Source organism: Uranotaenia lowii, chromosome 1 (assembly GCF_029784155.1).
Source record: "Uranotaenia lowii strain MFRU-FL chromosome 1, ASM2978415v1, whole genome shotgun sequence".
NCBI lineage: Eukaryota > Metazoa > Arthropoda > Insecta > Diptera > Culicidae > Uranotaenia > Uranotaenia lowii.
In genome coordinates, this window is record NC_073691.1 from 195,121,849 (window position 1) to 195,148,103 (window position 26,255).

General features: G+C 36.8%; 7 protein-coding genes across 7 annotated transcripts; 3 read left to right on the plus strand and 4 right to left on the minus strand.

The window, feature by feature from the left end:
• Window positions 1-6: 6 nt before the first annotated feature.
• LOC129739539 (claspin-like) lies at window positions 7-3,655 on the plus strand (the record flags this gene model as incomplete). The annotated part of the gene is made up of 3 exons (XM_055731019.1): window positions 7-900; window positions 3,244-3,402; window positions 3,472-3,655. Coding segments are annotated over 3 exons (1,191 nt in total), but the record flags the coding sequence as incomplete, so codon positions are not given.
• On the minus strand, window positions 1,198-3,152 carry LOC129739538 (cytosol aminopeptidase-like). Its single transcript, XM_055731018.1, has 2 exons — window positions 2,774-3,152; window positions 1,198-2,714 (listed from the first exon to the last, which is right to left on the minus strand). Exons 1-2 carry the CDS (start codon window positions 2,984-2,986, stop codon window positions 1,311-1,313), a joined length of 1,617 nt encoding a protein of 538 aa, XP_055586993.1. The 5' UTR covers window positions 2,987-3,152; the 3' UTR covers window positions 1,198-1,310.
• Window positions 3,656-4,071: 416 nt separating the features above from the next.
• LOC129739540 (anaphase-promoting complex subunit 4) lies at window positions 4,072-7,200 on the plus strand. Its single transcript, XM_055731020.1, has 4 exons — window positions 4,072-4,290; window positions 4,348-4,464; window positions 4,525-4,670; window positions 4,730-7,200. The coding sequence occupies exons 1-4, from the start codon at window positions 4,197-4,199 to the stop codon at window positions 6,632-6,634; spliced, it is 2,262 nt and encodes a 753-aa protein (XP_055586995.1). The 5' UTR covers window positions 4,072-4,196; the 3' UTR covers window positions 6,635-7,200.
• LOC129739541 (histone deacetylase complex subunit SAP30 homolog) lies at window positions 6,704-8,148 on the minus strand. The gene is made up of 3 exons (XM_055731021.1): window positions 7,708-8,148; window positions 7,193-7,408; window positions 6,704-7,124 (listed from the first exon to the last, which is right to left on the minus strand). The coding sequence occupies exons 1-3, from the start codon at window positions 7,882-7,884 to the stop codon at window positions 6,996-6,998; spliced, it is 522 nt and encodes a 173-aa protein (XP_055586996.1). The 5' UTR covers window positions 7,885-8,148; the 3' UTR covers window positions 6,704-6,995.
• A 1,703-nt stretch (window positions 8,149-9,851) lies between these two features.
• On the plus strand, window positions 9,852-10,830 carry LOC129739545 (ribosomal RNA-processing protein 7 homolog A). The gene is made up of 2 exons (XM_055731026.1): window positions 9,852-9,972; window positions 10,031-10,830. Exons 1-2 carry the CDS (start codon window positions 9,945-9,947, stop codon window positions 10,762-10,764), a joined length of 762 nt encoding a protein of 253 aa, XP_055587001.1. The 5' UTR covers window positions 9,852-9,944; the 3' UTR covers window positions 10,765-10,830.
• LOC129739544 (integrator complex subunit 15) lies at window positions 10,769-12,262 on the minus strand. The gene is made up of 3 exons (XM_055731024.1): window positions 12,105-12,262; window positions 11,744-12,039; window positions 10,769-11,682 (listed from the first exon to the last, which is right to left on the minus strand). The coding sequence occupies exons 1-3, from the start codon at window positions 12,178-12,180 to the stop codon at window positions 10,954-10,956; spliced, it is 1,101 nt and encodes a 366-aa protein (XP_055586999.1). The 5' UTR covers window positions 12,181-12,262; the 3' UTR covers window positions 10,769-10,953.
• Window positions 12,263-23,567: 11,305 nt separating this feature from the next.
• Window positions 23,568-24,059, minus strand: LOC129738267 (protein cbp-1-like). The gene is made up of 2 exons (XM_055729450.1): window positions 23,998-24,059; window positions 23,568-23,900 (listed from the first exon to the last, which is right to left on the minus strand). The coding sequence occupies exons 1-2, from the start codon at window positions 24,025-24,027 to the stop codon at window positions 23,568-23,570; spliced, it is 363 nt and encodes a 120-aa protein (XP_055585425.1). The 5' UTR covers window positions 24,028-24,059.
• Between the last annotated feature and the right edge of the window lie 2,196 nt (window positions 24,060-26,255).

Consider the following 26,255-nt stretch of genomic DNA (forward strand, 5'->3'; position numbering starts at 1 on the left):
TTAATTATTGGATCTTCTGATGAAGAAGATCATTCAGTAGTTGACAAAACCCGAATAAAGAAAAAACATAAACGAAAGAACCTAAAAATTTCAGATGATGAAGAAACTGATTCGGAAACAGAACCTTTGGATGGGGCAGCTGAATCGGAAACAGAAGAACCGAAGGAACCTGATGAGCAAGAAAATGATGATGAAGAAGAAGTTGAACATCTGGTAGACTACGACTCTGAAGAAAACGAAGTAGAAGTCGTGATGAACAAAAAAGAGAAACAAAAAATGGCCAATGCCTTTTTGGAGAAGGAAGCTGAACTGTCAGAATCGGAATGGGGTAGTGCTGATGAGGATGAAAAAGATTTGGATCGGTATGATATCGAGCTTGGCGATGAAGAAAAGTTCGATCAGAACCAACTCCAACAGGAGCTAGAACGAATTCACATGCGCAGGATACTGGAACAGGATAAAAAAGATGTCAAAACGCTTCAAGATATGTTTTTCGAGGATGAAGAAAACGACGGCGTTGGTCGTGAAAGGCAGTTCCGCTGGCGGAACGTTGAAACTACGTTTAGCTTGGACTACGACAAGAAACCTGATGAAGATAACACAGAACAGGGAGCAAGTGACGATGAAAATGAAATGCAATGGCGTAAAATGCGATACGAGCGAGAAATGTTGCTTAAAGAGAAGAACATCGATCCAGATGAACTTAATTTGAGTACCACGCTAGTGGATAAGTCGCTGGAAGAAGAAGAAGAGAATAATTCCAACGTTCACAACACAACTACCAACGCTTCTTTGGTTGCAACAAAAAGAAGGATAACAATAGTGAAAGCGAAAAAATCAACTGAAACGAAGGTACTTCAGGACTCGCCGTTCTTGATTACAAAGTCTTCAATAATTCAGGTGAGTTAATAAATTAAGGGATACATTTTTGTATATTTATGCATATCTATACTTTTTTCAAATTCACCTTTCATGTCACTTTGCGATGGGAAATATAACAATGTTAGATTTTTTTTCCCTTGAAGGCTAAAGTGGTATTTTGGTTGTAGGGAAAGTTTCAACAGGTAACAAAACTCGTTGCAGCAACCAAAATAGCATTATGAGGATTAGGCTTAAGTTCTAGGCATATGAAAATATAACGTTAAAATAAACGTCTGAAAACGTCTTAAGAGTTATTAAAAATAATTTACAAATGAATATTTTACTTATAAATTTTATTAAGCCAGAGTAGAACCTTTGAAAAATAAATTAGCAGAAAATAAATTACTACAAACGAATTTCCATAGAAGATGTGGACCTAACAAATACTATTAAGAGCGTTTATCCTGATCCTTGCAGCACGCCTGTGCAATGAACTCTATTAACGTTCGAGTCGGTCGCCCCGCCATTCCCTTTCTAAGGTATGGATAGTCGTCCCCATGAGTGGTCATCACATTGTACGCCTCTATGTGTAACCAGGGACCGCAGGGAAGGAATTCTCGTAAGAAGGCCGCTGCTTTGCATGCTTCTCCGCCAACACCACGACCGTAATTCTGTATATCCACATGCTCAACGGAACACATTTGCTGGGTGAAGTAGTTCCAGAGGGGCATTCTCCATACTCGATCGCCCGTGTGAACCCCGGCATACTTTATTCGTTTCCAAAGATCTTCTGAGTTGGTAAACACAGCGCTGCAAACTTTTCCCAAACCTTTGGTGACATGGTTAGACAGAGTGGATACATCTACCGTGTATTTTGGTCCAAAGTTTTCCGAGTAAAGAAGTGCGTCAACCAACACCATTGGACCTTCATAATCTGTATCAACAATTTCAATGGTCTTGCCGTTTTTCACTTTAACCACATCCCCGGGCTTCATAGCATTGCAACCGATCATGTGCTCACATAGTGGAATCAAAGCTCTAATATTAACGGGAAGTTTCAGGGCAGCAATCGCACGGCAAGTGGCAACCACGCAAGCTGCTCCGGCCATATCTCCTCGCATGTCAGTTAAAGCGTGCAGTCGTTTAGCGCAGATACCACCACTATCAAAGGTATTTCCTTGTCCAATAAGCACGATAGGTCGTTCTTTCGGATTGGTGCCATAGTAACTGAGTTCCAAAAAGATTGGCGGTTCGCAGGAACCTTTAGCAATTGTTAGAAACGAGCTCATTCCCATACTTTCGGCCCAGCTTCTAACTTTGACTTCAACATTGACACCAGAGTTACATAAGATCTGTACGACATTTTGAGCGAAAGTGGTGGGTGTCATATGGTTGGCAGGAGCTTCCTGAAGTTGTCTGGCTAAGTTTTGCGCTTCTGCTTTGGCCAGTCCAATCTTCCAACCATTAGAATCACATGGTAAAAGTGGATCATAGTAAAGTTGCAGTGCAGGTATATGTTTTCGTAGATGAAGACTTCGAAACTCTTGGTTCACCCACAACGCCATGTGGGCACCCTCTGCTGCTGACTCTGAGTGACCAAAATCTTCGACGTAGATACGAGCTGTTCTAAGTGCTTGCAAAGCTCGACTTCCAGATGCGGCGGCAATTCGTATAGCTTCTTTCGACTCATCCAGTTGCTCCGGTTTGTTATATCCAAGACATTCGGTTCCGAGTCCACATACTGCCACCGCTGAGTAAGTAGGTTCCAAATTAAAGAACACTCGTGCTTCTCCTAACCGAGGCATTGGACCAGCAATCCGGAGAATATCCATCAGGGCTCCGTTCGTGTAGGTCTGCAATAAACGGTGTTAATACTTGCAATTTTATGAACAGCAACGCGTTATACGTATACCTCGTTATATCGGGCAGCACTGGGAGTTAATTGTCCCAAATCCTCCGGGTTTTTGGAATCGGCATACACTCCTAGAACTAGTCCTCGAGAAGGTGGGTTAGAACATTTTTCCGCACCTGTAACCATTTGCGAGCCAAAACGACGGAGTTGGAATTCGGAGATTTTACTGATTTTTTTAAAAGGACTTCTCCGTAGCATTCGATAATAGCTCATGGTGGTATCGGGGCCGCTGCGCAGGGAATGGTATTTGAAAAATTTTGGTCAGTTCTGGTATGTCTGGTACCGGAAAATCTTAACAGGAACAAAATTTTGACTGGCGTGTGCTAGGTGCTCCTGAGAAATGACTCTTCTCCAGCAGACAAATTTACGATTGCTTTGTTTCCTTTTTTCACCAGGACACGTGACCCATTTTTTTTTTTGAAGGATCGCATGATTCGGTTTTGTTAATTTATTTTTCATTCTATTTTCAGGGTAACAAAGCTTCCTTCCTCTCACGGGACGACGAGACGCTAAGCAAGTTGGCTACCCTTGTCAAAGGGAACCCGGACAGCGAAGGTTCCAGTTCTGTTGTTGCTAGTAAGGGAAGGAACTTTGTGTTCGCTGCCGTAAGTCCGGTTGTCGATAAAATGGTAAGGTTTTATATATCTACCTAGTGTTCGTTTATGAATTTTGAACAATCGTTTTTTTATATTTTAAAGGGCACTAATAAGCGGTCACTTGAAACCGGGGAAACAGTTGATGATGATGGACAGACTTCCAAAAAAATCAAGACCAGTGCAAATGGAAAACCACCGAACGAAACTAAGAAAAGGTTGCTTCTCGGTCAGTTGCTTTAGTCCGGTTTCCGTATATTTTTTAGTATAGAGTTAATATTTTGAAATACATTTTGGTTTTCTTTTTTCATCCGAAAAATCATTATAACTTGTGCTGTAATGCAAACTGCAAACAATAGTTTTTAAACTCATCGTTGTTTAGAATTTCAAGCGTTTTCAGGTACACGATTTCGGGGTTGAGGATTGTAGCTAATTTCATAGTTTTCATGCCTTTAAAATTTAATTAATTTTTTTTAATCACATTCGAAACTTTCAATAAATCTATACATTAAACAAAATAATTAAAATGCATATTGGTCGGAATTTTTTCATTGTTACTCCAATAAATGAGCGTTTTTTCGTTGTGCATTAATTACCGTTTTGCGCAAAAATGTTGCAAAAGAGAAAGTGTTCGCTTTTCCTTTTTTAAGTAATAGGTTTTTCTCCGTGTCAATATATTATTCAGCCATCATTCATATTATTATAAACTAACACTTTTGTTCAGTGCATTTTCCAGTTTGTATTTTGATTTTCGGATTCAGCCGGTAAATTATTTAACTTTTAAATTTCATAAAACTGTACGATCAAATACACATATTTCGTTAGTTGCAATGAAACAAACGGGAAACAAAAATCTCGGCTATCGAGTTGATTTTCTGAAATGGAGCGATAAAATGGATTTGTTGGCCGTTGGAAATGATAAAGGTAGCCATTAACTTTGTAGTAAAATAACAAATCAGTAAAAATACTGTATAATTGCAGGAGAAGTGATTCTGCACCGCCTAAAATGGACCAAAGTGTGGCAGTTGGCTGCCCCGGAAGAAGGATTGCGGGTTCGAGGGATCGCGTGGAGGCCTTTGGAAAAAGTTATGTCCATAGGTCAGCGCACAGATTTTTTTTCGAAACATTCTACCTAATGTTATTCTTGTTATGTTCCAGCTTACAGCAACGGGTTAATTATTTTAATCAATATCGAGAATAAGGAAGAAATATATAGTTTCAACGTCAAATCCGATATCACATGCATGAATTGGACAGACAATATTAAGGAAATTTCATCAAATGATGCGAGTGTTGATGCAATTGTAAGTGTAAGGTTCAGAATATTTGACGAAAATATTGAAATTTGTTTTTTTTTTTTCAGAATAATCATACGACATTCTTACCGTCGTTGCCTAATTTAAACTCTCTATCATCAACTGCAAAGTCCACCGACTATAACTCTTTGAAGTTCTATTCCAAACAAATACTTAACTTACTGATAGTCGGTACGACCAGCGGAAAGGTACACCTCTCGGTATTTGGAATGCTATCCTGTTGTGAGATGGATTTATTCAAAAAATTGAATATCACTCCAGAAGCGGCCACCATAAAGGATGCCAAAATGAGTCCAAATTTCAAGCAGCTTTTCGCTGTCGTGGAGATGGAGGGAGTTATAGAACTACTGGTATTTGAAAACGACATCCTACAAAGGTATTCGACGTCGTTGCTGAACCTTGCTATCAAACATGCACATATTTTAGGAACAATGGCCTACATCAACGACACAATAGAGTGTATTGTTGAAGCTTGGGAAACAGTATTACTTGAAATGGATAACAAATTGACCAAATACGCAAACAGTCAGCCACAAGGATCTATTTCCGCAGACTTTCTGGAATTATTAATGTTTGGTTGCACATCCCCTGCTTTGGAGCAGTTTTTGTTACGGGATCTGACCGAGAAAGGTTTGAAAAAATTAGGCAACAGTATTGAGCTGAGTTACTCCACCATTCAAAAGTTAGTCGTAAAACCACTACATACGGCAATATGTTCTGTGTTCTATCATCTGAATTCTCTTCAAGGTATGATAAGGAATACGTACTATTATAAGCCTTTACTAGGAGAGGTTCCGAATGACGCTCTTGTGAATTGTGCTGCTTTTTTAATAAAGGCACATGAGCTGCAGCAAACTATCGACACTTCGACAAGAGATTTCAAAATTTTCTTTCATTGGTTGTATATCGTTATCGTCCGTTTGATGGATGAAACCCTGCCAGAAGATAGTCAATCGATAACGCAGCAAGAGATAAACTACCTTTCAGAATTTTTGGACAATTTTGATGTCAACTCAACGAAGGATTTCGTCGAAGAAACAAATGTTGAAGAGAAGAAACGTAAGTTCAATCTCGAACGAGTTGGACAGTATTTGGAAGACAAACCACTAGTTTACCCACCCAAAATGGACATTTCTAATCAGTGGTCCACATTATTAGAGCAGAACGAATGTCTCAAAAACTGTCCCTTAATATTTCCACATCATGATAACAGATCCCTTGTGCAACAACACAATCTGTTAAAAGCCAGTATCGATAGAATATTTGAGAAACCAATTACTGTCATCGGTCAAGATTTCAAACAGAAAAGCGCTCTTTCACTGCGATGTTCGTCCGAAAACAACAGCTTTCAGACAGTCGTTAACCATTTCAACACTAAGGAAAATAACATTACATTGTTTGCTTTTCTCGAATCGGAAAAAAGTCTAATTTTAATCGAATGTAATGCAGCGTCTTCATTGCGCTCAATTCGCCTTAGCTTTGCTGAAAAGCCATTCTTTGAAACCCGTCTTATCAACATCGGGGAGCTCTCATTTCGACACGTTCAATTCTATAACGAAGAAACCCTTTCACTGCTGCTACGCTCTCAAAATCAGAACCAATCGCGACCCCAGAGCTATTTTCTTCAGCTTCCACTACAACGAGTGCGGGAACTCTTGGAGGCAGTTCCCTTTGTTAGCAGTCAAATCGTAACGCCGGAGCAAAGCTGTCGGATCGTCAATGCCTATAATTTGATCAGCGATGGCGCTTTGAAACTTCTGGATGGACTGGATGCCGCCCGGATTGCCGTTTCCGGTACGCGTAATGTAACAGCCATTGTTTCGGAATCGCTCAAAACTGTGCGCATCTACGACATGGATCCTCAGGAGGACGAAGATGAACTGTTGCTGCTGCAGGAATCCTCGCAAAACAATAGTAGTTTCGACAATAGCAAGGAATCGATACAATCGTAGTAATTTAAGGAAGTTAAGAAAATATACGTTATTCAAGGCATTTCGAAGAGAACAAAGAACGCTGCCAAGTTGCACTATTAGCCGTTTACATAGCTTACTACTTTATGTGTGGTAAGGGTACGTTCCTGGAGTGTGTCACAATCTGAATCCTATGTCTACTTACCGTAAAAGAATCCTAGAACAACTTCTGATTCGATTTAACGAGTTCAAAAATAAACTCAACAGTTTGTGTTGGAACGCGGGACAACACAATCAAGGACTGTTTGATCTCTGGAAATCTTACTCATAATTACACTTAAAAATTAAAAATAAACTCTACCGGTTGGACTCTAGGGACTCTAGCCCTAATTTACAGTCATTTTCATGTGGCCTCACTGTTGTTGTTGTTCTTTTGATCCAGTTTGTTTGAGTTGGACTTGACCATGTAGATAAAATAGGTGAGAATTTCTTTCTCCTTGATGGGGATAGTTTTAAAATGCTTCATAATTGTCTGTTGAAGTAAAGAGAAAAAAAAGGTATTATTCGAGAATTTACATGATAAGTAGTAGATGAATTTACCTCTGATAGCTGAGCTTTATTGATTCCAGGCCGTGTAGACACCTTGTAGAATCGTTTGTAACGCCGCAGAGTATTCACCTGGAGCTGGTAGAGATCCACTTCTGGCAAATCGGTGTCCGTTTCGTTGCTGTCGTCCTCCGATTCACGACGACGACGCTTTGTACGAGCGCACTGGATGCGACCCTTGTGGTAATCGCAAATGTAAATGTGTCGTGCCTGTCACGAGAAATTGAAATCCGATTTATTTCTGAAGACTATGCCGTGTTATTGGAAAAAAAGCAGCTAAGTTGAACAGAAGCACTTATTCCAGTGTTTAATCACCTCTCGCCTTTCTCCATACCAAATTATGCCCCGCGTCCATCATGCATGCAGGCATGCAGGCAAGATTTAAACCCAAAATACAACAACAACGCAACACATAACAATTTGATTGTGTGCAATGATAATTTTGATGATGTAGCAGCGAATTTTCAATTTTATCTAAAATAAATTAATAGTAAAAGGAAGCCACTTACAGCCGTATCGATGCTCAACTTGAGCCTCCTTTGGGTGACCGTCTTTTGAATCCGCTTGCTGTATGATGCATTTCCGGCCTGGTTACGGCATCGTTCGCCATCATCCATAAGACAGCAAACTTGGTCGGCCGGACCCCTCGAATCTTCCTCTCCGGTACTGAACCCGTTGTTATTCATGCCGATTGATTTTTGGTCACTTTAATAGTCAGTATAAAGAAGACTTCTTTCCCAAAAACAAGTTTCACTTATTGGTTTTGTCACTGGAAGGTCACAGCAAAACCATAAACCACTCAATATTTGCACATTACACGAGAAAGTCAGTACAATTTCTAGGGAAAGTACAACTTTACGCACTCAATTGTCCAAAAATTCACGATTTTATGCCGGATTTTCCATATAGACACACTTGCAATGGCTTCCACTGAGCAGACAGAAAAACACTTCAGCCATCAGCTGAACAGAGGTGCCAGGACTCCTGATTTTTTAGGATTTATCCCAAGGAACGTTAAATTTTAACGGCGTGTTCGTAAACTGATTTGTTTGGGTGATGCTCGATTTGTTTGGTAGATGTCAAATCACCTTCCAATGCTTTTGCATACAGTTTGTTTAATTTACGAACGCCAACATCGATAGAAAAAAATCACTTCGATAGAAAAAATCAATTTACGAACACGCCTTTAATATTCCTTGGATTTATCCCATTTATCCTCATTTTCAACAGACCGTCCGGATTTCTGCTAGCTAAAGTTGCATAAATTAAGGCGTCTATAATATTTGTGTCTCGCCTTTATTTATGCAATTTAAGCAGAACAAGTGGTGTCCCGAAAAATGCTGACTTTTTTTGGTCTGAATTTTGACAAAACTATCTGGCATACACGGAAAATAAAAAAAAGGTAAAATTTACCTTTTTGCGAGGTGATTTTTTTCCACCCATCTTTCGAGGTAAATTTTACCTTTTTTTCATTTACCTAGCAAAAAGGTATATTTTACCTTTTTCGCATTCACCTAGCAAAATAGTAAATAATACCGTTTTCCCATTTACTGATTTAAAAGGTAAATACTGGTTGGTTTGATTGGTTTCTTCAATAAGAATTAAAAAAATATAAAATTCTATCAAAAATTATATTTATTGGAAATAAATAGGGACTGGTAATTCGGCTTCGCGTTCTTCCGAGCCGCCATGGCCGCTGAATACTACTCCTGCGTTGCGTACATTCATGACCTCCTCTGTTCGGCTAATCCGGTCAGGTTCGGCTTTTCCGGCTGGATGATGACGTGGAATACGTGGACGTGGAAAATAAGCTCTATGGGTCGATCTGAAACAAAAGCAATGTATTATGACGAGAACCAGCACAACTAAATGATATCTAACTTACCATTCTATTCCGATTTTCACATATGATGCACAAAGCAAAATTTGTTCCTGAATGACAAAACAGCTTAACCTCAATAAACGAGTTCGGCGAATAGTCACTTTTTTTCGAGAAGAATTGTACCGTTTTGTTTAGCTCAATCCAGGTCAACTTCACCTCGCTACGAGGTAAGTTTTACCTTATTTGGTTTTACCTTTTTTTTCTAGGTAAATTATACTTTTTTATTCAGCTCAATTCAGGTGAACTTCACCTCGCTACGAGGTAAGATTTACCTTTTTTGGATTCACCTTTTTCCTCGGTGAATTGTACCTTTTTTCCAACCTCGATTCAGGTAAATTTCACCTCGCTGTGAGGTGAGTTTCACCTCGAAGAGGTAGAAGCTACCTTTTTGGCTTTCACGATCGTTTACCTTGGCTATCTCGGTAAATTTTACCTTTTTATTATTTTCCGTGTACTTGCAGCTGAAAGAAACACAAGCCATCACCATCCAGGGTTGCCAGGTGGTTATGTAAAAAATCAGGACAAAAAAATCACATATTTAAGGACACCTCTGAATTTATGGAAATAAATATGCATCTGTTTAGATTGCATAATTAAAGGCGAAATACAGGTGCTGTAAACGCCTTAGTTTATGCAACAGACGTGAGCAACTTCTTCATAATGAAAAACACTAATAAATCGGTGTGCATTGACCTAATATATAATATTCAGGTCGATGCACACCGATATTTTGATGGAATTTGGTTGAGAAAATTGCTAAGTTGCTGTTATGTCAAACACAAAAACGGACCCCAAAGCATGCGGATTTCAAACTGAATCGACCGAAACCGGGACAATTTTGGATTAGGTTTGATTTACGTGAAAATGAGTCTCAACATCTCGGAATTCACAGGTAAATGGTCTTAAAATCTTTATTTTTAACACACAAATTACTAAACTATACTATTTAGAGGTTTCCCTGCAGTATGACGCTCAGGATACAGCATGTCACCGCCTATTGGTGAAGGAAAACGTTTGCAGGAAGGTAAACAAACTGAAACCGGCCGGAAGGACACTTTTTGTGTTGAATGTTCCGCCTTATGCTTCCGAAGAGTCGCTCAAGTTGGCTTTCGCGTTAGCAGGTCCCGTGAGCAGTATTCTACTTCAGGAAAAACCTTCAGAGGAATACGATAAAATATCGGAAGCCGGGACCAATCGATTTAAAGTGGCGTATGTTGTGTACGAACATCCAGCAGGTTTGAGAAAGTTACTGAAAAGCCGGAAGCTGGGTCCGCTGAATTCCGATGGCAAATTGTTAACCGGAATTGAAAAGTGGGTCAAAGCTTATCAGGAACGCATACCGGATCCCGTAAAATTACAACAGGAAATTGATCGATATATGGCAACCTATGACGAGGCAGTGGCTAAGCGCAAGAATGCTGAACCCGATGGTGAGCCAGACGACGAAGGATGGGTCACGGTGTCTAAAAACAATGCTAATGTGTTTTCTCAACGGGAGGCAACGATTAATAAAATGGAAGAAAAGATGAATACCGATCAGAAACAGAAGCTACTGAAAAACTTCTACACGTTTCAGATCAGGGAGGCCAAGAAGCAGGACGTGGTAAGTTTACGGAAAAAGTACGACAGGGATTTGCAGAAGATGCAGCAAATTAAAAAAACTAAAAGATTTAAGCCTTATTGAGATGAACGTACCTAGTTTGTTTTTATTTTTTAATGAGATATGTATGTACGTGATGAAATATTAATCATGTTGAAAATTCAACTAAATTCTGGTATTGTTCTTTTATTTAAATGATAAAAACAGTCATTAAAGCATTCTAGGAATTTTAGGATTGAGATTATAGAGTAGAATTTGTAGAACGCATCATCTCTAAACCGTCTTATTAGCATTGATCACAATCTGTAGGAGTTTGTTTTTGCTGGGCAATGTCTCCAGTCGGCACACCAGCTGAGGAATGTTTCCAAAGATACAACGAGAGGTGAGACCCACCTGCACGGCCTGGGCGAACCGTTCGAGGCAGCAGTGAATAAACTCTTCGTTCAAAGATTTGCCCCCCTTTAGCATTGCGTCCATTTCCGTTTGTAACGAATTGATTATCAAGCCCAGATGTTGAGCATTGACGGCACTCGGTGGGGTTGTTGGGGGTGGAGTTGCTTCCAGCAGACTTTGAAGCACGGCTAGATGAAGTTTACTATAAAGTTGTTGCCGATCGGTGGTCAAGAGCGAAAGAACGCACCATCGAATCAATCCGGCTAAAGGAGTAACAACAGGCATGGCGATTGCACCTGAAGGGAGAGCCATTGGTTGTTGAGACGCCAAACATAAGGCAGGATTTTCCGAAACCCATTCAGTTATAACATCTAGCAATAGATCTGGCGGAGCAGCTAGCTGCCCCTTGCCACCGTTTAGATAGAGATCCGTAACGGCTGTCATGAAATTGGCAGCAAATCGTGGTGCAACCATTGGCAGAGATTTCAGCTGTTCGGATGGTTTGTTTGAAAAGATGACAAAATCTTTCACAATGCACTGGGCTAGTTCTAAACTCGGTGGAGAGGTACAACCCAACTGTTGCATCCATGTTCCTGCTGCACAGAGAAGCTGAAAAAACGTTGGAGTTCATTAAAAAAAAATTCATGATTATGTACCCTAAATGTTTAACCGGTGCGATTGATCCCGAGACAGCAGTACTGATTAATTTGTTGAGCACGCTGGAACGCCCAATTGAACCACCAAACAGTGAGAAGAACACAGCATTCCTTGTGGCATCCGGCCCAGGTCGGGAGAAGAAATCGCACAATGCCAGTACAAGCTGGAACTCTTCAATTGACGACAGCCTCGGGATGGGAGCTTGTTTCTGCTGTTGCCGTGATTGATCATCTTTGCGTTCTCGAAAGACAAACTCTGCAACAAGATCCATAGCAATGTCGTGCTTGTTCCGATGGATGATAAGATTTTCTACAGTCAAAAAAAGACAATTTCACCTACTGTTGAATAGCTTATGTTCACATTAAGATATCTACCTATTATCGGAAGTGCTTCCCTGGCTGAATCGGGAAAATCCATTTTCCGGAGAATAAGTCTTTCCTGACTGGACATTTTTTCAAATAATTATAAATTCCAAAGCTTGCGTGGACCTGCGTGGATGAACGAAAAATCCGATTCTGAATCGTTTGTTTAACAATATACACGCTCGGGGGAAAACAATCATCTGCGAGCGAAAACATGAAAATAAATAGGGTGCGTTTTTTTTTGAGTGCGCGTTTTTAGTGCTACCGCAGCTGAACTTTATGGACTTGGAAAAAGTGGTCGAAAAATCATTTAAAAGAAATTTCGAAATATTGAAATATGCTGCTCAATTAAAAAAAATAGGTTTTGTGTTTTTGCTTTATATTTTACGAATTTTATAGACTACCTTCGGGCCCGAGGAAAACCACCCAACGTTCCAGTGAGGGATAGGTGAGGGATATGATAGCTGTCCTAGACTAATGTTCGAAATTGATCTTTTTCTAAAAGCTATTGATCTGCGTCTATAATACTTTTTATTTTCATTTTTCCCTTTCTATCCTCCTTTTTCTTCAAAGCAAGTGTTAAGCTAAGCATGAGCATTGTAAAAATACATAACGAGTTTGGCTCTTTAAAGCCTAAAAGTATGAGCCGTTTCAATTCAAGAATTTGTTTAAAAAATGCGTGAATCTGCCGCAAGAAATACTGTTTAAGTTTCACATCTTATCATTTATATTACATGTCATTTACCTAATCTTTATCCGTATTGAATTTCGTGGACTTTGCTTTCCTGGGCTTTTTTCACAGTCGATCTTTTCCCGAATTATCTTTTTTTTTTTTAATGTATTTTGTCCTTAGGATTTTAAAGCATGGATCACGCAAAATCTGGACGCATTAAAAAGGGTCTATCTATCGGAGCTATGTAAACGAAATAAAAAAGTTTTGTAATCAAAATGTAGGGTTTTTATTGCACTTCAAAGGAAAAATAAGAAAAAAATTATTTCAATGTTGTTTTGATGAAATTTCGAACTTTTCGTCTAGAACCACTCATCACAGTTTGGACACCCTATTCACTGCCCCCAGCGGCCATTTTGTTCCACAATCTCTTCATCTCTGTTGCATCCCGAGTCGTCCTACCATTCTTCTTCATCATCTGCTTGACAATTGCCCAAATTTTTTCGATAGGGCAGAATTGAGGACAGTTGGGTGGGTTGATGTCCTTTTCGTCAAAATCCACCCGTTGGCCCAATACCACTGTAGTATCTCCTAGCTGTAGTGGCAGCATGCCAAAAGGCGATTGGCGCACTCGCAATCCTGGTATACGATTTCTCATGTGTTAAACAGAGAGAGAGAGCAATAGCCTTCACTCCAATTTCACTCCGATTAGCTGTCATTCTTATGGAAATCTGTGTAAGAGTAAAGAGCAAGCTTTATTCTTTTTAGCAGGCCCAATCCCAATCTGGCGAAAACTTTACTGGTCCTTTGTGAGGTCTAATGTACGAAAAAAAAAAACGTTTTTTAAGGCACTCCTCCTTGTACATTTCGAAGTCCATGGTCTTGTTTTAAAAAAAAAAAACCGGGGTTTTTCGTCCGCAGCTGCAAATACCTTGCCAGATCAAACACTTTCTTGCCAACTTATAGGCAACAACGAATTTGAACTTGGCGGGGACATCACACCGACCAGTGGCTTTGTAAAATTTTAGGCCAGGAAGCCGCCCAAAATCAGATTTCACGATTTTTGAACCAGACCACGTCGGGTTTTTGACGTGGGTGTCCAAATTAATTTTTGCCTCGCGGCTTCCATTTCGTGTAACTTTATTGGAACAAAACGAATCGTTATGAAATTTTCAGCACTGATAGAGGAAACATTTCCGAACAAAGTACTGTCAAAACATTCCAAATCCGACAACTGGGAGCGCTATGGTATAATAAACAGTGCGTCCAGATTTTGGATGAACTATCACAAACTGCTCCTAAGAGCATAGCTAAACTGAATAAACTCGAACGGACCTTATGGATTCCATTCGATTTGAGTGGTGTGAAATAGGATAAAGCTTTTCGATTTATTTATGTTCTCTTCCATCTAAATGACTAACGGAGTTGCGAAAAATGCAACCGGAATTCTTTGCAGACTTTTTGTTTGTTCTTGTTCTATTCCACAACAAAAACTGGCTTCCTCTGCAAAAATGTTGAATGGTGGATATTGCAATCAGGGGTGCCAGGTGGTTTTAACCAAAATCAGGACACTGCGATGAAAAAAATCAGAATTTATCAGGACACCACTAAATTGATGAAAATAACATGCAGCTCTGCTTAAATTGCATAACTATAGGCGAAATACAGGTACTGAAGACGCCTTAAATTATGCAACTAAATCGAGAAGAACGTTGGATGGCCTGAAGTTAATATCGAAAAACAATATTTAAATATCATTCGAACCAAACATTATCATCAGTTAAACAATTTTATTAAAGGTTTGTTTGATTTTCTCACCATTGAACAATAAATTTAGTTATAGTTAAGATTTTTTTTTTAAAAATCAGGACAAATCAGGACATTTTAAGGGTCTATTGTTAAAAATCAGGACATTTCAAGCGTTTTTGAAAAATCAGGACGGCTTCTCGAAAATCAGGACAAATCCTGAAAAATCAGGACACCTGACACCCCTGATTGCAATCGAAAGCTTGAGAAGTATGGGGGGATGAAGACAAAACAGCGATGCGACTCAAAGGTAATTCTTTTTGCTTGGATCTGCTGGAAAAGAGAAGAAAGCTTTCTTGAATCAGGTAGGTGACAGAAAATTAAGATAAAAACTCGATTAATTCACATGGCTGGCATATGAAACCATTCTTGTTAATCAGAAAATTACAAGTTTGTACATATTTTTCGTTAAAGTGGAAGAAAATTGAATATGTGAGCAGATTTGAAGGAGTTTTTTCTTAACCAGCAGGTTAAAAAAAGAGAAAATTCATTAGAAAAATAAATTTTCCTGAATGAAAATGAGATATCTATACACCCACATACCAGACTGGAGGAGAGTTTGTTTTGTGACCATGCACACGACCGGAAAACGACCACCAAATCCGAGAAAAATGAGCAGAAGGAATTTTTTTGCTCCGAAATCCTGTGAGCGAATAGACAACTTTGGCGTGACAAGAAAATTAAAGAAAAACTTTCCATTGTCAATGTTTGTGGCCTTCTGGAAGAAGTCGGGTGCCTAGCGGTTTTGTACATAGTAGGTAGATCGAAATTTTTCAATGTATTTTATTGGTCCTCTCAAGAGAACACAACACTTTTCGAATACTGGGGGGAGCATTTGGGAAACCGTCAAACCATGAACTCTCAGCACAAACTGATTCGGTAGATATCTTGGGATCTGTAAGGCGGAAAGTTGCGCCTGAAGAACTCATCGAATCGAAACGAATCGAGTTGAGCATTATTTAATTAAACAATTAACGATGGTCCCCTCAACGGAAAGACAACTGCTGAGACAAAAGGGTAGGTACTATAATGGAACAAATGTTCTTTTACAAGTTCTTGCTCGGTATGTGACGAAATTGGAACCGAGTGGTGGTCGTTAGATTTAATTTGCTGGAAGAGTTGAAAAAAATCGTTACGATTGTTCGTTTTTTTCAGTTTCGAGAACTTAGTTTTAAATCAATTTTACGATTCGAGGCGTAAATCTAGAAGGGCTTGAACGACTTTGATTAGTTTTTAATAGCCATATTTCCAGGAAAGTTGTAGGTCAAACATTTATTTAAAAAAATCCTCACAGATGGTTTTGCTGGATCCTCAGTACAAGAACAACACAACCGCTTCAAAGAAATCCGAATTGACATCAGATGCGTATTTAACGAGCTGAAATGCAAACTACTCACTGTTCCGATGAAATTTATGAAAAAATACAAACTTGATATGATTGTGATAGCCTCTTGCCCTAGCTTACCCATCTATATGGATACACCATTACACTACTACACATACGCTATGGAGAAAGCTCTAGACGTATCAAATCGCATTAATGCAGAGTAATCTACGCCGCGCTCTCGAGCGGTCACGCCACGCATCGTGCTGGCTGAGGTCCAATACCACATGGCGACGAGGATTTGGACCTTAAAACGCGGGTTGTGAGTAAAATTCAATATAAAGTGACACAAAAAGAAACTGTGTGAAAGATTTTCATTTTCGAACCTGGAATAAAACGGACCTTAAGTTACGTGCATAAAGGTAAGCAGTTAAAAAAAATAAAAAGGAATAACTTGTGACGCGTGCTCTTCATAAATTGCCTCTGCAAAAAAAACAAGATCATGCAGAAAGTTTAAGCCCAGAAACAATTTGTGCGAAATATTTACTGCGTAGTATACTGCAACGAAAATAAAGCTCTTCAATGATGCCAAACCAGGGGAAAGCTCTTCGGCCGCAGTGTGTGTAAAACGACAATGAAAAAAATTGCTCTTCAATGATGCAACATATTAAGGTGGTACATTCTTTAATGTGGCAGAATAGCAAACAAAAATGCAACGCCATTTGATGAAGTAAAATCAAGTTATTAGCATGTGCATCGCTCTTGGATGATGTGAATTGAAAAAAAAAATAAAGCAGTTGCTCACTCTTAAATGATGTGTAATTATAAAAGAATATAATTCGCTCTTGAATGATGCGAAGAGATGTAAATATCTCATTGAAAAAAAAACAAACAAACAAGAATCTAAGAACAAAAATTTCTGTCTATCCGCTCTTGGATGATGCGATATTGATGAAATGTCAAAATATTGAAATAATTCACTCTTGGATGATGTGTCAATAGAAAAAAAAGAACGATTTTCAAAAACAAATTTTTCGATGAAACTGAGAAAACAATATTTCTTATCAGAAAAATAAAAGAAAATCAAAATTTTAGAGAATAAAGAACTCTACTTAAACGCTCTTGAATGTTGCGTCAGACTAAGAACACAATTACAAACTGCACAATTCAAAAGTACCTACCACAAAAAAAAAAACCGAAAACAATAAAGATCACTCTTGGATGATGCTAAATATTATCAGATATTTGATTTGAAACGAGCCACCCTACCGAAACAAGAATGACAACGAATGTCGGATTGGTATTGCTGAACACAAAAACTGGGCCGAAAGCTACCTCAAATATGATATCATGGAAAAACATCGCTTACACATTAATGTTTGCAGCTAAACAAGGTGGTTCAAAAGAGAACAATTAAAAGATGTTGCTTTGATTAAGTTGGAATTTTAACCAAAAAGATAAGATCGGATTTGTCAATAAACTGAAATTACGGCGTCACAATAGCAAAAGATAACATCTTAGAACGTCTTATTTTTTTTCCAATTAATTTATGAACATGCGAACCGTTTCTCTGCATACCCTCGTATAACCATCCTTTTTAAATTGTAATATACTGTTTATTTGTATATTGTAATATATTGTTTAATTGTAATATAACCAGGATAAGCAAACGGTCCTGAAGTCGATGCAGTAACAGACTGTTTTTTTTTACTTTGGACGACAATTAGAAAAAAAAATCAGAAAGCTGCAAAAATGTGGGAAAGTTAGAGTCACTTTGATGATATCTACAGTGATGCAATCAGATTCCAGGTACTTGCTTCACAAGCAACTCAAAACGGAACATCTAACAATCTAAAATTTGTATAAAATGATAAAAACTAATCTAAAACTACAGCACCATTGTGAGTCATTTTCATGGTAGTCTAATTACTACAGAAATTACATCGCTGTTAAAAAATAATAATAATAATAATTAAAAACGGAGACGATCATCTTAAATAAACGTACTACATACACAAGTCTACTTTGTCCTGCTTATCGTCTAGAAGACACTGATCTCAACAGTTGAAAAAAAAAAGTTATTAAAAGCTCCATAATTTGAAATAACTAAGACTTTATTAATTTGAAAAAAAAAATTAAAAAAAAAATAATAATATGGCCGGGTAGTTAATTTATAAAATATAATGTTTATACTATGTTTAATTTGTTTGCGGACTCATCAATTTGTAGGAAACTAGCAGTTTAGAAATCGTCATACTAATTAAATAAAATAGTTCTTGCACGATGTTTTTCATATAATTAACAATATCAATTTTAAAAAATGCTTGCTTTGGCAGTAAACTGAAATTAAGAGCGAATTGAACCACCTTAAACCTTGCCGTCGAATTTTTCTGTGGTTGTAATCTTCTTGAAATAGTGCCGGTAAGTTCGACATATTGGGCAAACTCTAGAACAGTGGTTTTCAAAGTGGTCCCTACCGCCCCCTTGGGGGCGTTGAGAGCTTCCAGGGGGGCGGTGAGCTCAATTTTGGTATTTGGGGGGCGTTGGAAGGGCTCAGGGGGGCGGTGAGGTTGTGATCCACATTTTCACAAATCACGATACAACATAGATTTGGAATAATAACGAGTAAGTTCGATGCAAAAAATGAAATTACTTTACAAAACTAGACATCAGGTTGGAGACTAAAATATTTATGATTTCACAGAGCTGCAAGCAAATTTTTTGTTCCATAGAATCTCAATAATTATTTTTTAATGTCACTAAAAGATTTTTTTAACTTGTCACTGATTTTGTATATGCTCTACATGTTGATTTTGATTGATAAGAATATTTTGGGTTATACAAGAACAAGAATAATTTTAGATGGCAATGCTTGATAATCTTTAAATTGTATTGTCTAAAAAAATCTGATAAACAGAAAATACCTTGGAAAAAATTTGTATTCAAAGGTGTTATCTGTGATTTAGTGATGGATATTTTTGAAAGAAATTGTGTAAGAATTATTTTAGATCAGAGAATTTTTATTTATAGTTCTTATTTGGTCATCTCAATTTCAATCGATGCAAAAAATCAATGGTGCCATTTGTGGATAAACTTTTAATCTTTTCGGTTATCACGAACATTGCCTGGATTTGGATATTTAGTATCTTATTTAAACTTCGAGACCCGTGAATGCTGCATAACTTTGAACAGGAATCAAATTCAAATCAAGAAGTAATACTTTTCTCACGTTTTCAACACTAATGCAAATTAATGATAAATAGATATTTTTTTTACCAAAATTTAAGATATATAATTTGATGTCAAACTTATTAGTAAGTTTATGTAAGTGTCCAGTAAACTTTACATAGAATTTAGTGTTTACTGGAGGTTTGAAGCAATATGAGGCCCTTGGAACCAAATAAGTATAAGTTAAGGTAGCCAGATTGCCCGGATATTTATTGCAAAATTCGTCAAAAGTTCGGTCCGGCTCGGTTGCTCGGAATTTTTCACTTCATTTGCCAAAACAAACAAAATAAAAACAAATTGTGTTGTAAAAATTTTTATTTATGATTCCGAAAAGAAATTTTTTGAACAAATTTTAAGGAAATAACCATGAAAAGTTTTTTGAATGCCTGAATAAAAACTGTTGATAAAATATGACAAAAACATGTTTTTTTTCTTGATATTTTGTTAAGAAATTCCTGGGTTTTGAAAAAATTTGCCTGGATATTATCCAGACATTTGTTCGACAATTTTGAAATCAAATGCCCGTATTTTACCAGGATTTTAGATAAAATATGCTGGGAAAATTCTGTCAACCTTAGTATAAGTGAATAAAAGCAAATTTCGAGAAAACACGCTTCTAATTTGTTATGTTCAGTAATTTTCCATATATTTTCAAAAAAAAAATGCTCTTTTCTTTCGAACAAAATAGTATGCAAATAAAATTCTAAAAATCTAAAAAATCATGAAATATAGTTCGAAATATAGGAATCGTTTGACATTATTAAATCAAAATTGACCATTTTTACACTTATAATACCTTTTTGGATCTGAGGGCCTCATATAAATTTAAATGAATTTTGAATTAAGCCTTACAACAACATCAAGCTAAAAGCTAATGGCTTTTTAACGATCCAAATTTCCATTTTTTCAATAGATTTTCTGAAAATTTGCTCAGGGGGGCGTTGAGCTCGAAAATTTTGCAAAAGGGGGCGATGAGTGAAAAAAGTTTGAAAACCACTGCTCTAGAACATGTAGTGGTGGAAGAGAGTATGAAACTCTCTGCAATTGTCATATTTATTATCCATGTATATTTTGATGTTGGATTTAGGATGCTAAAATGTAGTGAACCGAGTGAATCGGTGGTATGGTCGGTTCGGGCTATTGTCTCCTTATGCTGGTGTATTTGTGAATAAAGAACGTGTAGGATGATATTCGACGAACTTCCAAGCGTTGAACAGGCATGTTGTCGGGTTTGTCAGAATTCAAAATTCAACTTTTGATTGAAGAAACTGGACAGTTGTTGGGTTTGGAATTGTCTCAACCGTGAACATATATTGTGAGAAATATCAATGATTAAATTAAAATTGTTTAAATATCCAATTTGGGACTGATCCGTGCAACACTAAATCATTTTCTATTTGCTATTATAAAATATAATCACAGTAATGACATCTACTATATGTACCTATGTATGTCGTTTAGTGATTCAAGAGTCATCGATGTCAATACGTGGTTCGACTTATACTGTGGATAGAATTTCGTGAGTTAAACTTAAGGTAACTGATCTATCATTAACGATTCTATGTGATTGACAAATAGAACCAATTACTAGTGCGAAGGTCAGCAAGAAACAAAAAGAAGTTTCGAATATGTAACCTGTAGGTAAAACTTCTATCATAAAAAAATGTTACATGTGAAGATTGGCAACAGTTTCCAACTTGTTTTGGTGCTATCAGTCTTCAATACAAGTAACCTCCGCAAATATTAAATTATTGTCAATATATTTGCTTACAGTCTTCGGGTCAAATTTGAATAAATTTACAAATTATGATAACGTAACCTTATTTTCTAGGCTATACGAACGACTATATGTATTTGCCTCACTTTAACTACTGTAACAGCTTGGCGCAGCATATTTCACTGAAATACCTACAGCAAACTAAACTATACATCCAACGAAATTTGCGCTTTAGACCCGCAACTACTATTGCCAGGTCCTAATTAGATTTTAAAGAATTTAGTGGGTTCCTGCTTGGAGACAAACTTACTATGCTAAGCTACAAGCAAAATAAACTTCTCAATTTTAGTTTCGATGGCCTACAGTTCCGTAATTAAAAATCTTTTAATTACTACACGAAAAAAAATTAACATTGGATCAACCGCTCATTACACAATCTAAAACAAATTAAGCTGATGGAAAGCAGGAGAATATCAAAACCTTACGATTTCGTAAATAATGTTGTTGAAAAAAAAAAGCAACAAAACTTATGAAAATTTTTGTTTAATAATATTGAAACATTTTGAATGACCAATAATTTTTAAATACGCTATTAAAGTTATAAATTTTGAACGCCTATTTTTAAGGTTTCCTTAAAATTAATCTAAAAACTTTATAAACATAATGATCCTAAATTCTGATAACATTTCAATTTATTTTGAACTAGCTGACCCGGTACACTTCGTATCACCCTTAAATTGGTTAATGGATATAAATGTTTAACTTCATCTACACGTGCTTGACTTCTTCGTGCTCGTGAATCGATTTTTATTAGAATCGTATTGAAACTGTTCGACTTGTGTCCCATTTTGGGTTGATTTTATATGGAGCAGTACCTTTCTATAAATTGTGAGATTCTTGAAATTATTTAACAGGCCATCTTGGCCCGATCTGTGCCTGATCTCACTTGGCTCTAATAGTCCGTTTATACGTGATGTTGTGATGTGATGTGATATGTCGCCTTCATTTATATATTGAAGGAGTTTTGACAGCGTTGATTTGAAGTTTCAATTTCAGATTAGCAACCCCAGATAATATATTAATCGAGATGAGTTCTGTTCTATCGGAACAACGAGTATACGAGGTCTTCAACCGTTTACAGTATTTGTAATTGTAATTGTTCTTTATTGATTTAACGTCAGCCCATCGATATAAAATCATAGTAAGGTTAAGAAAATATTTCTCAAAAAAAAAAGAAAAAACTAAGTCCTTTTCAGTCTTTTAAATTAAAGATTTCTCCCATTTCAAAAATTGTGCATCATTTGTAACAGATACCTCGAAAGTTTTATTAGAAGGAAAATTTACCAACGAGTACAAATCATAGCGATGAAAACACCATTTTCACCAACTGGTAGCCCGAAAGCGATAGTTTATCATAGTCCATTCAATAGGAAAAATTGTAAAGAAAAACGCCTGTATGTTGGCGCCTTACGTCATATTAAAATCTTGATAAATTAATGTATAAATTCCAGTCCAGGTTTTAAAAGGACTGGACGTTTTCTGTATATTGAGTTTACAAGTTCATGGTTGTGAATCAAGGGAACTAGGAGTTTCACAATAACAGTCAGGATGGTGGGTGAATTTAGAAAAAGCAATAGTCATTCTTATAGTTTTGGTACCGAGTTCTTCAAGATTGAGCTAGTCACCTGTTGATCCATGAAGATTTAGCAGGATGGACATCATAAGTAATGGACGGATAACCTTCATTAGTCCTTTTGGTCGTTTTGAGTTTTTGAACATTCCTTTTGCTATTCAATAGCACTTCATTGTTACAGTTCGGAGCTGATATACACAGGATGCCATCGTTGCATTTAGTTTACTGCTTTAATCTTTTTCTTTTGAAAAAAAGGGGGATGTGATAGCCTCTTGCCCTAGCTTACCCATCTATATGGATACACCATTACACTACTACACATACGCTATGGAGAAAGCTCTAGACGTATCAAATCGCATTAATGCAGAGTAATCTACGCCGCGCTCTCGAGCGGTCACGCCACGCATCGTGCTGGCTGAGGTCCAATACCACAATGATATTTTAATAACCGCGATTTTTTTTTTAAATTTAATGGTACTGAACGCTTGATTTTTCCGTTTAGTTCTAATTATAAGTTTACATTGAAAGCATGGCAAAGGGAAAATAACAAATCTTGTACCGCCCAATGGGGCATAGATGTTCCGAATTAATCAACATGAAATCGGAAAGTGCACTTAAGGACCGCTAAGAAATTAAAGCCGAGAAAAACCGAAATTTGGCATTCGATATCTCAGAAACCGCTGGACTAAATTCAACGAAATTAGTACCTTTGAGTTACCGAAAGTGAAGTGTTCAACTTTGTCGAATATATTTTTTTTTATTATTTTTTTAACATTTGAGTTATGCTTCTAGATATGCAAACTAGCAGCAGACACAAATTTAAAATAACAATAATGACAAAATCACAAAAAAAAAACAAAAATTACAAAAATGATAAAAATAATAGTACATAAATTGACCTAAAATTAACATAAGAGAGGAAAGATTCAACATTTAAAATACCGGTTTAAGTTGTTAATGAACTGGAAAAAAAAATAATTTTGTATTGCGTAATAGATTAAGTTCTGAAAAAATGTGAAATGTGATAATCGTGAATAAAAAATCAGTTGCTTAACAATTTACAAACTTAGATTATCTTTATTCATGACTTTATTCGTCTAATCTCGTCGACTTCGAAGCTTAATTAACCGCCTCAGATAGCGCTTGTCCGCCATCTCCTTCTCGATTCGGTCAATTTTCTCCGCAATGAAGTGGTAGTACTCGGGACAGGAAAGAGCCAACTCGAAGGCATCCGTTTCGACCTTCCGGGCAAACGTCATCAGACACGCCATGCGCTTATCACCCATGATGGCGGGGTTAAGCATCGGGAAGATAGCCTGGACAACTCGCAAAACTATCTGATTCCGCAGATCCGAACTCACGGAACGTTGCCAATCGCTAGTGCTGGCAGGAACATCACCAACTGGTCCTCTCGGTTCCTTCCGGGCTGCCTGTTGATCGAAGGAAATGGAAAGGTTGCCTATATTTTTAGTAATTCTTCTAAGGAGTACTTTACTTAGTTGATAGATTAAAAAATGATAAACTTACACCGTCAGTTTGTGAATCCGCAGGAACCATGTTTATTAGGGAAGAGATCTTCTGTTTGTCGCTTTAGTCGGCTTATGACTGATATATTAAAGGATTTACTATCTCTAATTTATAGTTATTGAAAGTTGTACCTAATTTGTTACCTCTCAACAGATGTGCCTTTAAAGAAACGCAATCGGTAGTGTGAGTCGTATTAAATAGACCTGTGCCCTGTGCGTAAGTTTTGCCTGATATTTTGAATAAGTATTGGAATTTTAAATTGGTACAAAATATATAAACTACCAAAATAAGAAATTTTCTTCTTTTGGTTGTTGTTACACCTTTTAAATAGCCAGATACTTGAGACAAAATTCTGTTCATTTCCTTTGATTCATTCGATATCTAGCAAATTTCCATGATAGGTACTGCTTATGCTGCCTATCCAAGGCAAGAATGTTTCTGTGGAAGGAAATCAATTTTGTTAATTAATTTCAGCGCCATGGTTGGTGGGAAATCGAATCCGAATCGAAAGATATTAAAATGGCAAAGACCCCCTTCGATTGTCGTTAAAAAAGGCGTAACGATTATCGTCTTTGTAAATTTGCGAAGAAACCGACTCCGACTCCAATGGGTTCCGAATTGCAATAGCCTCTTTCATTCATTAAGAAACATTCCATTGTTGTCGAATTCAAACGATTTTGGCGAAAGAGTTTTCTGATGTATAGCAGTGTTAATCGTTTTTTTCTCGAAAGAGAAAGATTTGACTAGATATTCTTTGAACAAGAATCATTCTAAACTCCAATCGCTTGGAAAAGAGTTGCCCCTTGAACATTGAACTGCGAAACGATTATGTAGTTCTGGATCCGTATTTCTTACCAGCAGCCATCGACCAAACCAAACCATAAGCGATGAAATAAAAATAATCATAAAATTCGTAACGCCAATAACAGAGTCCAATGGTGTGAAACAACAGCTTCTATCATTATCAGCATCCCAATCTTACCACGGCACAAATGTACCCATTTTTATCGATGATTTTAAATGTTGATGGCGCTATGGAGTGCTTGTGAGTACCTAGTTGAAATCGCCAGCGAAACATACCTCCTCGAATCTAATTTATTTTATGCATCACCAGAAACATCAAATATACACAAAGATTATACTACTGTCGATGAATCAACTAATAATTACAAAATGATGATGACATAGTTTCTCACATCTAAATCAAATTTTTTGATATTTTTTATTCTCATACAAAATTCAAAAAATCTTGCAATAGATGTACAAATTTTTACATTTTTCGATGCCGTAATAAACTATGAAGAATGATATCATTATGTGTATCACCTACAAACTTTATATTGGTTTTGTTAATAACATTTTTCGGATAACCACCAAGTTTTATTAAAATGATTTTATTTTAATTCATTTACCTGTCTGGGGTAAGATGCAACAAAAAGCAATTCAAAGATACACCCTGTAAAACTGGTTTCCACATGCTGTAATACGATTGTTTGTTTGATAACATTGAAATTTCATCCATTCAAACACTTATTTTTATGATTTAAGCTAGTAGAATCTTTTGTAGTACTTTTTACCCCTAAATGTATGCAGTACCCTAATCTTTTTCTTATAACAGCTTTATTGAAATGTAAAATTTAGTTCGAAGAAAAACAAAATACTGCAATTGATGTCCCCACCAACGTCATGGTATTTATGGCATCACAAATTCATCAAAAACTATAAATTTTCATACGTTTCTCAAGATCTTCATAAAAAATTGTTTAAGGTTACTCCTTTTTCTGAATTGAGTGAAAATCGCACGTTTTCAGAAAAAAATTGAATAACTGAGAACTCATAATTTTTTAGACCGCGTCAATTTGATGCATCATCCACTTCAAAACATTTTTTAGAAGCCATTGGAGTTGAACAGTGTTGCATGTTACCCCAGTTGACGGTATTCGAAAATTATTGTTAATAATTGTCCATGCTTTTTTTATACATTGTTTTATTGGTAAGCATTCCAAAAGCATTCCAAAAGTGAATATATAAATTCGAATTCGTTTTAGTTTTTGAGATTATTTAGAGTTATTTTAGGTACAACGGTATTTAAATGAGTTTTGACATTTTTAAGCCGTTACTATTTGGTAAATATTATCCAAATTTTAGGTTAATTCTTTCGATTTCTTTCGCTTGGTTTCAAGATTTTAGCTGAATTTGAAAATGTTTTGGTATTTTATGAGTAGTTTAAGCTAATTTTCGGGATAATTTCCTTTTGC

Bases quoted from the DNA above. Each gene is read 5' to 3' on its own strand.
- LOC129739544 (XM_055731024.1), bottom strand. From the start codon at position 12,180: ATGTCCAGTCAGGAAAGACTTATTCTCCGGAAAATGGATTTTCCCGAT. The intron at 12,040-12,104 runs GTAGATATCTTA...TTTTGACTGTAG, and splicing joins GGAAGCACTTCCGATAATAG to AAAATCTTATCATCCATCGG. The intron at 11,683-11,743 runs GTTAAACATTTA...ACGTTTTTTCAG, and splicing joins TCTCGGGATCAATCGCACCG to CTTCTCTGTGCAGCAGGAAC.
- LOC129739541 (XM_055731021.1), bottom strand. From the start codon at position 7,884: ATGAATAACAACGGGTTCAGTACCGGAGAGGAAGATTCGAGGGGTCCG. The intron at 7,409-7,707 runs GTAAGTGGCTTC...TTCTCGTGACAG, and splicing joins AGTTGAGCATCGATACGGCT to GCACGACACATTTACATTTG. The intron at 7,125-7,192 runs GTAAATTCATCT...TTACTTCAACAG, and splicing joins ATAAAGCTCAGCTATCAGAG to ACAATTATGAAGCATTTTAA.
- LOC129739545 (XM_055731026.1), top strand. From the start codon at position 9,945: ATGAGTCTCAACATCTCGGAATTCACAG. The intron at 9,973-10,030 runs GTAAATGGTCTT...TATACTATTTAG, and splicing joins CAACATCTCGGAATTCACAG to AGGTTTCCCTGCAGTATGAC.
- LOC129739540 (XM_055731020.1), top strand. From the start codon at position 4,197: ATGAAACAAACGGGAAACAAAAATCTCGGCTATCGAGTTGATTTTCTG. The intron at 4,291-4,347 runs GTAGCCATTAAC...GTATAATTGCAG, and splicing joins GGCCGTTGGAAATGATAAAG to GAGAAGTGATTCTGCACCGC. The intron at 4,671-4,729 runs GTAAGTGTAAGG...TTTTTTTTTCAG, and splicing joins ATGCGAGTGTTGATGCAATT to AATAATCATACGACATTCTT.
- LOC129739538 (XM_055731018.1), bottom strand. From the start codon at position 2,986: ATGAGCTATTATCGAATGCTACGGAGAAGTCCTTTTAAAAAAATCAGT. The intron at 2,715-2,773 runs GTATACGTATAA...CGTTTATTGCAG, and splicing joins GTGCTGCCCGATATAACGAG to ACCTACACGAACGGAGCCCT.
- LOC129738267 (XM_055729450.1), bottom strand. From the start codon at position 24,027: ATGGTTCCTGCGGATTCACAAACTGACGGT. The intron at 23,901-23,997 runs GTAAGTTTATCA...TTCGATCAACAG, and splicing joins CGGATTCACAAACTGACGGT to GCAGCCCGGAAGGAACCGAG.